This window comes from Tupaia chinensis, unplaced genomic scaffold, assembly GCF_000334495.1.
Source record: "Tupaia chinensis unplaced genomic scaffold, TupChi_1.0 Scaffold000424_1, whole genome shotgun sequence".
Taxonomy (NCBI): domain Eukaryota; kingdom Metazoa; phylum Chordata; class Mammalia; order Scandentia; family Tupaiidae; genus Tupaia; species Tupaia belangeri.
Genome location: NW_006159929.1, coordinates 3,262,341 through 3,272,137, shown reverse-complemented (window position 1 = coordinate 3,272,137; position 9,797 = coordinate 3,262,341). Strand labels below are relative to the sequence as shown.

Here is a 9,797-nt window from a genome sequence, read left to right as displayed (position 1 = left end):
CAAGTGTTTATAACTGCAGGGCCCACCTGTGGGGGCCTACCTTCCAGGTAGGAAGTCGTGGCTGGGAGCAGAGGGAGGGGACTCTCACTTCCACCACACATCAGCTTCTGTGTCTGTATTGCTTCTTCAATAACCACAAAAGCCACACCGCCGGGTGGGCCAAAAAGCACCTGTGTGCAGGTCCTCATGGCCGCCGGCTAGCTCCTGTATGACGTCAGAGGTAAAGAGGTAACTTCTGGGCCAGCAGGTGGCATGGAGGTTAAGACGGCTGGATCCCACATGCGGTTCAAGTCTCGAACCCAGAGGCTTAGAAGACATGCTTGGTACGTGTGTGTGTATGCCCCAAATCATGAAAGGATGGAGAAATGGAGGAAAAGGATTGCGATGTTACCATATCTTTCTGGTCACTCACTCTGGTGAGTGTCTTCTGGCTTAGAGAGAGAGAAAGAAGAAAGAAGGAAGGAAGGAAGGAAGGAAGGAAGGAAGGAAGGAAGGAAGGAAGGAAGGAAGGAAATCTAAAAAGGGTGCACACCATCCACTGCCCTGCCTGTTCTCTGTCTCCCAGCCTCAGGATTCACGTGTGTGCTCTGGGGTTGACCCTGGTTTTCTCAGGACAGAAGGTGTCTGCACTCACAGACACAGAACATGAAGACAGAAGGCAGAGGCCCTGGGGACCCCAAGGGGCCGTGGTCTGGCCTGGGGACCCCAACCCCCTTGTTGCTCCTTGTCCTCCAGGCACGCCCCAAAGGCGAGGGTCTGACGCCGTACCAGGGCAAAAAGCGCTGCTTTGGCGAGTACAAGTGTCCCAAGTGCAAGAGAAAATGGATGAGCGGGAACTCCTGGGCCAACATGGGGCAGGAGTGCATCAAGTGCCACATCAACGTGTACCCGCACAAGCAGGTGAGTGGCAGGCTGGGTGGCGGACCTGGGCGGAGGCCATCTGAGGTGCGGGAGGGTGACTTTGTTCCTCAGGGCCTGTCTACTCCTTCGCAAGATGAGGATGAGAGCAGATCTCCGTGGGTTGGTTCTTTCCTCTGTGGTCTCTTCTGAGATGTGGGGGGTGGGGGAAGAGCCCATTTACCCAGGTAGAAAAGGAGAATAGAAGGGGACTGAGAGCCTCCATCAGAGGCCCCAGGTGAATTTTAAACTCCTGAATAAGCTGTGCTGTCGGGAGACAAGGCGGGGAGGGCAGCAGGGCGCTTGTTCACTCCCGTGTTTATCCAGTCGAGCCCTGTGAACAGGTGACTGGAGGTGACACATACGGGGCAGGGTTGAGGCAGTGCATCCCAGGAGGACTGACCTCTTAAGCCAGGTTGCAGAGAGAAGGCCCCTCAGAGGAGGTGACATCTATTCAGGGACCTGACGGAGGGGAGAAGCTGGGCCTGTCACAAGTGGAGGAGGGACCATCCTAGCAAGAGGACACAGTGGGTACAAATGCCCTGGGGCTGTAGGACTTGGGGTGCTGAAGGCCCCTGACTCATGAAGGAGCAGGAGGATGGAGCTGGAGGAATGAGGTGGGAGCGGAACAGAGCAGTTCCAGAGCTGGGGCTGGGAGGGCCAAAGGGAGCTCCAAAACAGCAGGGCTTCCAGCCTCCTTTGAGGACCTCCATTCTGGTGGTGTGCAGAGAGGAGGCGGGCAGGGGAGCAATTGAAAGTGGGGACGCCAGTGGGGACGCCATTGCTGCTGTCTCCCTGTGAGCTGGCAGGGGCTGATCTCCAGAGCTGGATCTGACACCGTCTTGCCAGATGGATGTGGAAGGGGAGGAAGGCCAGTAACCCGGGAGAGTCATCACACCTCCGGCCTGGGTGCCCGAGTGGAGGAGGTGGTTGTTGCTGAGGTGGGCAGCCTGGACTGAGGGAGCTGGGGTGGCATGCAATGTCTAAGACAAACGCAGGAGTTCTTGGATGCAAAGGCTGCCTTTGAGATGTGGCAAACATCAGGCAGAAATGGAACAAGGCAGTTCTACTCGCTATTTGGGAGCCCATCTGAGAAGTGAAGCCCGTGCATAATCGGGCATCACCAACCTCAAGGTGGTAGGGCAGGGGGAAGTAGACACTGCAGGGAAGGGATTTCCCAGCCCAGTGATGCCACCCCAGCATTTGGTAGAGGGGTCAGGTAGAGGGGGAGGTCTGGGGAGGGTGGAGTCTTGCACGTTGGTGTGGGGTGCCATTCACGGGCTAGGGCTAGGCTGGCCACAGAGAAGTACCCTTAGGATTAGCAGTAGGAGATGACCTTCAAACTCTGTAGGGCATCGCTCTTACTGGGGAACTTGCTCAGCTACAGCCAAAGCTTGGGAAGCACTAAAGCCCTTGCCGCACATGAGGACTGGGGCAGCTGCTGGCTCACAGCAGACCTGTAAGGCAGCTGGCCAGGCTACTGTCGGTGGCTCAGCCTGGCCTGAGGAGAGGGCAGCAGGGGTGGCAGGTAATAGTGGACGGGTGGAAAGGACTTGGGAATGACCCAGTTTCTGCAGACAGATGGGGGCTGCTCAGATCTGTGCTGATCTGGGAGCTCAGTCCCATAACCTTTGCATGCCCTGTGACCTAAGCAGAGAGGCCAGACCTAGCCCACACACTCCAGGCTGGTGGGACCTGGCTCCCACAACTTCCTTGGCCTCTGCCTCCCTAGCATCTGCAGGACAGGGCTCTCCTTGCTGGGTCCTTTCCATGGTGCTGGGTTTATTCCTGGCTTGTGCCACCACCCCCAGGCCAGCAGTGGCCTCACCTGCTTCGTCTCCACCCTGCCCAGTTCAGCCCTAGCACAGCCTCCTAGACCACATCTTTTCCTGTCTTCATACTCTGAGCCGGAGTCTCCCAGGGCCCCAGCTGGAAGGATCTTGCAAGAGCGTGTGGCTCTGCTCTTCCTGTCTTCTGGCCATCCAGCTGTTTGCTGAGCACCTACTGTGTGCAACAGGGAACCTGAGGCCCCAAGAGGAGATGAGACTTGAGCAGGTCATCCAGCCAGCCTCCAGGGGTCCTAGGACCTGGGTCTCTTGTCACCCATCCCCTCAGTCTCCTCTCCTGGGTGCTTCTCCCCAGGGGAGGTGGAAAGTGGTGAAGGGGTACAGAGGTGGTCTCAGCAGTGGTCAGGAGCCTCTGAAGAACCAAGGGTGCTCTGGGGCCCCCTCCTCAGATCGCTCAGTGGAGAGGGATTGGCTTCTCCTCCTGCCACCCTGATTCTGACCTGTCGGCCTTGGCACCACCTAGAACCCTTCATTTCTCTTCTGTTCCTATCCCTGCCACATCTGTTTCCCGTCAGGCTCCAGCTGGGCTCCCCCCTGTGGCCCTGCCCCCACGAGCAGAACACGCTAATGGGCTTTGCCTCGCTGCAGGGGGTGGGGGAGGCCTGCAGATCAGTCCCAGCTGCTGAGCGAGCGTTAGCCTCTGAGGAGGGAGGCGTCCTTACAACTTCCCTAGGCTCCCCTAGGCAGCCGTAGGCTGGGCTCCGCAGGCAGGTCAGGACCTATGCAGGGAAGCAGTACGGCTAGGGTCATGGCCATGGAGGGGCCATTCCTAGACGAGCAGAGGCCCTGGCTGGTGAGGATGTTGCCCCCGCCCCAGCCTCCCCAACCCTGTGTAATCATAGTAATAACACATGGGACCAGCACTGAGTGACACAGAGTGCTCGCTGTGCCAGGCATCATTCTAGTCACAGTGGCCAAGAGCTTCCTAGGCCTTTGGGCCTCAGTTTCCCTGAAGGAAGTCCCTTAGACTCCTGGCTTCACCTTTGAGTGACTCTCTACCAGCCAGCGTTCCCCTCCCATTAATAACAGAAGTGAACGACATTAATCGCTTCCGTCTACTGTGCTCTTCCTCGTCATTATCTTCACTGGATTGTTCAGGGAGACCCCATGAGGAAAGTGTTGTCAGCACCCCCCTTTAGAGATGGGGAATGGGAGGATCAGAGAGGTCAAGTGGCTGGTCCAAGGTTGCCCAGCTCAAAGGTAGCAGAGATGGCTTCAGAGCCCAGATCTGTTAGACGCCCCTGGCCAGGATGGAGTCTAGATGGGGACGCCGGTCTTCTGAAGGCTGCCTGAGATGGGGCTTCGTTCCCATCGTTTTTCCAGGCTTTTCTAGGCTTTAAGCCTAGAAGCACAAGGGTGGAGTTTATGACACCTGGGGAGGCAGGGTCCCTGCCCCCGAACTCTGTCCCTCCACAGTCCCCACCCTCACCGTCAGTAACCATCAGCTGCTCTGGATGTCAGTGTAGGGCCACGTCAGTGTCACTGGGCAGAAAAGCCAGTGTGCCACTTGTGAGCAGTTCTCAGCACCTCCCCGACCACCCTGGGTGTGGACGCTGGCACCTGAGGGTCCTTGGCCCCACGGCAGCCTGCAGTGCCCACCTCCTTTCCTCAGCATGTGGCTCCCAGCTGGCCCCTTTCAGTTCCCCCAGTCTGTGCAGGGGACCTTTCTGCAGGCAGGGGTTCCAGGCTGGGGCTGCATCCAGCGAGGAAGCAGCGTCTCTGAGCCGGCCGAGAGCATCTGCTCAGGAGGTGCTCTTAATGACCTCCATGGAAGCAGCTCTTTGCTGGCTTTTGAGAGCCAGAAAAGTGGGGTGGGGTGAGGGGAGCACCCTGCCTAACTGAAGCATCTATGTTCATATGTGTCCAGTTTACAAACATCTGGACATCTCTGGATCCGTCAGTACCGTGCAATTGAGGCCCACCTCATGGATGTGGAAGCCAAGGCTCCCTGAGCCCACACGGTGCACAGGTGACCCGCTGGGCCTAGCCAGTCACCTCCCTTCTGCAGGGCTCCTTTTCCTGTGTGAAAGCAGAGAAGTTCTCTTCAGGGAGCCTCTTAACCAACAGGGCAGGCACTGGCCAATCCCTGGGATGTGGGGTGAGTCTGAGCCCCGACTGCTGGCCTCATGAGCTCTCAGCCTGCTCGCCCTGAGCTAAAATGCTGTGGCTATGTTCAGGCTAGTCTGTCCTTGAATCCTGAAGCAGGCATTTGAGTGAGAAGTGGCCAGGAAGACAGCTGAGGGCTGCGAGTCAGGAGCTGTGGCGTGGGTCTCCCCTGTTCTGTTCGGCTTCCTCAAGTAGAGGCAGAGTACGTGTGCCAAGGCTTCAGGTACAGGCCTGTCCCCTCCCTCAGCCCTGGCCCAACCTGGAGCTGAGTCTGTGCCTCCGAGACAGACAACTGTGTGTGGCAGGGGGCAGGAAGAGCCCGACTCCTTGGCCGAAACCACCTCTGTGTCTACAGATGCCCTTTATGTGTGTTTCTCTCTGTCCCTCTCTATCTCTGGGTGTGTGTTTCTCTCTCTCCATCTCTGTCTCTGTGGATGTGTGTGTCTCTGTGTGCTGCTCACTCTTTCTGCTTCTCTCCATGTCTCTGCCCCCACCGGGGTCCCCTCCCCCTCCTGTCTGCAGAGGCCCCTGGAGAAGCCGGACGGGCTGGATGTGTCCGACCAGAGCAAGGAGCACCCGCAGCACCTCTGCGAGAAGTGCAAGGTCCTGGGCTACTACTGCCGCCGCGTGCAGTGACCGCCGCCCTCCCGCCGAGAAGATGCCGCCTCTCCTGTGCTGCTCCGAGGGGCTGCGTGTTCCCCTCTCTGTGGGGTGTCCTCATAGGCCTGAGGGTCTGGGTCGGGGTCCTGAGGGCCCTCGTCTCTCGTGTGCTGACAAACAGTGTTACTGACATTGCTGCCCCCACAGGCCACAGGAGCAGGGGCACTGGGGTCCTTTCTGGGCCTTGGGTCTCTGGAGGCAAGCTGAGGCTGGTACCCGGGACCCACATGGCCTCGGTGTCCCTGCAGGCGCTCCTCCTCTGAAGAGTTCCTTTGGGGCAAGCAGCCTCACATTGGCCACAAATGCACTAAATTTACTGTGAATCCCAAAGCCTGCAGGGGACCACCCCCCAAGTCCAGCCAGGCTGCCTCCTCCTACCCAGAGCCTTCCAGTTTGCCCTGTGCAAAAAGCCACTCTCAGAAAGCCCTATTTTTCTGTCTTGGTTAAGTCCGCATTTTGGCAAGCAACAGCTGTTCTTGCAGCTGCTGAGGCATGGGCCTCTCTGTCCCCTGCCCACATTGATCCCCAAACCCTGACAGCCTCTGATGTCGCTGGCATTGCACCTGGGTGCTGCACACCCCACACCGAGTGGACCCAGACAGGCAGAGGTCAGGGACAGGGGCTACTGGTGCTGGGCAGAGCCCCAGATGTGCCCTGGACACATGGGGCAGCACCACCACCAGACGCTTTTCCTACTGGCTTGGGCTTTGTCAGCCCCATTCTCTTCCCTCTCCTCCTCCCACCCCTGCCGGGGGTCCACAGCCCAGTGAAGGTTGCAGGGCCCAATGTGGAACCCATTTGGCAGGAAGGGCACAGGTCTGGCTCTTTGGAGACCCCACCTCAAGTCCTGGCCCTGCTCCTACTTGCGGTCACCTTGGGCACAGGCTTTTCATCTCTGGGCCTTGGTGTTCCCTTAGCTAAGTGAGAGCAAAGAGGCCCCTTTCAGCTCAGATGTTTCGGGGTTCAGCCTTACGGTTGCTGTCTCCTGGAGCAGAGAGCATTACTTAGTTTCACCGTGAAGGGTGGGGGAAGCCTCCCAGGTGCCCATATGCCACACTGTCACCCTGAAGGATGCCAGTTTCTCCCTTGTAGCCCCAGCCTTGCCTCTTGCCCCTCACCCCTTCAAAAATGGAGGAAGATCCCCCTCCTCACGTGGGCCTCCCAGCCCTCATGTGGAACAACCCTGAGACGAGCTGCAGAACCTCCCATTTGTCAAGTGGGGACAATGATTTCCTACCTCCCAAGGGAGCAGAGAGACTTGCCGTGTCCCGTGTTCGGGGAGCCCACTGTCCTCTCCAGGAGGTGGGATCGTGCCCTCCTCTCCCTCCCCCTGGTGAAGACTCTGCTTCTGTCATCACAGACTCCTTCCTTTTTCCCTAGGGAGGGAGGGAACCAGCTGTCAGGGCCCTGCCGCTTGATTTTACCCCTACATTTTGCCTCTGTGAGAAAAACAAACAACAAACTCAGACCATGAAATGGGCCTGAAATCCAGTGTTTACCATGGCTTGAGGACACCCACCTGGTGCCCAGTGGCCTTTTGTTTTCAAATGAAAATGCTTTGTTCAACTGAGGAGTTACAGTGAAGTGTTAGCCAGGGGTCCAGAGAGCAAGTCGAAGAGACAGAGTGAGTGTATTTGCAGCCAGAGGGCTGCAGGGTAGATTCTAGGGGCCTTACCCTCTGAGCACTTCAAAAGGAGTGTTTGCTCCAGCCCAAGGTCCCAGCTGCCTCCTGGCCGGAGGCCTAGCAGGAGAGCATGCCAGGCAGTGGACTATGGATACCTCGTACCACTGGGCACTATGCAAAGGACTCCCCAGCCCAGCTCTGCCCTGTCTTCGCTAGATGCCAGGGTGAGCTAGGGTTGGCCCAACCGGAGGCTCTGTGTCCCCAAGGAGAAGCTGTCACTGTCAGTCATCCTGCCGTACTTCTAAAATGAATGTCTGCAGGGGTGGGCAGTGTGCTTGTGTCTGCTGCAAGGATCAGGCCTAGATCTTTCCAGGGACCTGGCTCTCCAGGGGGACCCTTGGCTCAAGGATGCCAGAGGCCTGCCAAGTAGGCTACAAAGGTGGGGGAAACCCAGACCCTAAAAAGAATCCAGGTCCCAGGACCTGCCACACACAGGCCAACAGGAGATGGGATATCACCCCAAAGTGACCTTTTCGGTGGGCTTGTCCATCTGGCGTTCACTGGCCTGCCATCTGGAGAGAGCAGAGACCTTGGGACCTGGTCCCCCTGCCTCTGCAATCCCTTCTTGCACCATTCTGGTTGAATCTGGGAGTTTTCCGGGGTCAGCAAAAGCCACTGCTGTTCTGGCCTGGCATTGTGAGAATTAAGTGCTCAGAGGGCCTGAGAGCCCCAGGGGCAAGAAAGTATGTGGTTTCAGTACGTTCAAAAGGGACAATCGCTCGCAGTTAGTAGAGCTAGCCGCCTAGTTGGGAGATAATGGTGTTTACCCCTATGAAGTATTTGATAGTTCTACTTGTGAATTTGTATTTATTTTGAGTTATACTTGACACAGAATTTCTTTTTTTAGAAAAAAAAATACTATGTGTGTATTTTGAAAAAAAAAATGCATAGATGTTAAAATTTCTGCATGGTTACCACTTTTTTCTCACAACATTGAATTCGGTAGCTTTTCCCGAAAACTCTTCACAGTGATTTTTTTTGTCTGTATATATTTGAGGGCCTTTTATAAAAAAAGAAAAAGAAAAGAAAAATATAATTGTTTGATTTTTGAGATAAATAAAACACGAGGAGAGAGGCATTTTCAAAACTTCAGAGCTTTCAGGAGGCCAATAGAATATCAAACAAAGATTTCTGGAAGTATTTTGTGAATCTTCTGGTTAAGCTGCAAGGAAATATTTATGTTGAGAACCTTTCTCTTTTTCCTGTTACTGGCATTTTAGTTATTTTCTCATTTGTTTATTTTTTACTATGCTTTATTCTGTAAAAATCTGCAATTGAAACTCCATTAAGAAGGAAATATTGTCTACATAGAATATTATATGAAGTTGGTACATAATTCTGATGAGGAAAAAGAAATCTTTGCAATTCTTTAAGCCATATTGTTGTTATTCTGTGTTATTTTCCGTGGATGAAAATATCAGTATTAAGTAGCCAGCATATTATGCAAGTGTTTAGACTTATTAATATGTTTTTGTCCTGTATTTATATATCTGTGTATTTTGGGAAGTATTGCTTTTTCTAAGGGAAGCTATTATTAGCTATATAGTGAAAAAGGGAATGGGACCCTTTGTGCCTCTTCCACTGAGGATAACAGACACAGCATTGTAACCCATTCTCCTGCACCTTCTTATTATCTTATTATTATGGTTTTATTAATTTTGTAGGGAGGAAGGGAGTGGGTGAGGGTTAAAAGGAGCAGTGGACTACCCAGCCCCTTGGCCTGACCGGGGGCTCCCACTCAGCAAGGCCCAGGGAGGGAGGACGAGTGAGCAACTGGCTTCTTCACGCCCCCCCTGGAGTTTTGTCATCTGAACCATGCTCGGGGTCCCTGTGCTCTGGGAACTTGGATATGACAGTTCGAGCCCTTGCACCTGCCCTCCGGCATCTCATAGACTTGAATCTACTCTAAATGAACATTTAATCCAACCTCACTACATTGTAGCCCAGAGCGACAACTAACCCTGAAGTGTGGGGTGTGCGATGGGTAGGCGGCCAGGTGTTTCTCTGGGGACTGTGGCAGTGGGGCTCAGCCCTCTCCACTGCCGAAGTCCACCGCCCCTGCGTGGTGACCCTGTCATGTCTGTAAATGTTAGTATGTGTGTGTCCAGCTAAAAAGACAAACAGAACCCGTGGGCCCAGCTCAGAGGGTGCGTGGGGAAGGCTCCCGACTCCCCCCAGGGCCGCCCTCGGGATGGCATTCCGTTGTGTGCCTTATTCCTGGAGAATCTGTATACGGCTTGCCTATAGAAATGTAGCCTTCTCACGCGGTATTAAAAGGACTTCTAAAAGCAAAAGCGCCTCCTGGTTTCCTTGTTTACACAGAGCCGGGGAAGGCGGGGGACCAACGGGCGTGGGAGGGACTTGGGGCTGCCCTTCCGCTCTCCAGGCTGGGTCATTCCGTCCTTGCCTTGCCACCATGCCTTTGGTTTGCCTCCTCCCAGCCCCTGTGGACACTCTCCCCAAGACAGGCCCCAGGCTGGGCGAGATTGTCAGCAGATTAGGTCACAGCTCTTGCAGGGATGGGCCGCCTGGTAACCATATATAGGAGTGAATCTGCCTCAGCGCCTGCAGCCGGGGCGCGTTGCTGCTGCTCACACTCGGTC

The 9,797-nt window shown here is 55.3% G+C and overlaps 1 protein-coding gene across 2 annotated transcripts in view; it reads left to right on the top strand.

Moving 5' to 3' along the window:
• The window catches only part of ZCCHC24 (zinc finger CCHC-type containing 24), a 63,198-nt gene extending 53,710 nt beyond the window's left edge, over positions 1 to 9,488 (top strand). Inside the window, exons 3-4 of one of the 2 annotated variants that reach the window (XM_006154900.3) lie at positions 736 to 900; positions 5,373 to 9,488. In XM_006154900.3, the coding sequence (XP_006154962.1) occupies positions 736 to 900; positions 5,373 to 5,486 (279 nt within the window). In that variant the 3' untranslated portion in view covers positions 5,487 to 9,488. The other variant, XM_014590275.2, reaches the window with a different exon arrangement.
• Positions 9,489 to 9,797: the final 309 nt, after the last annotated feature.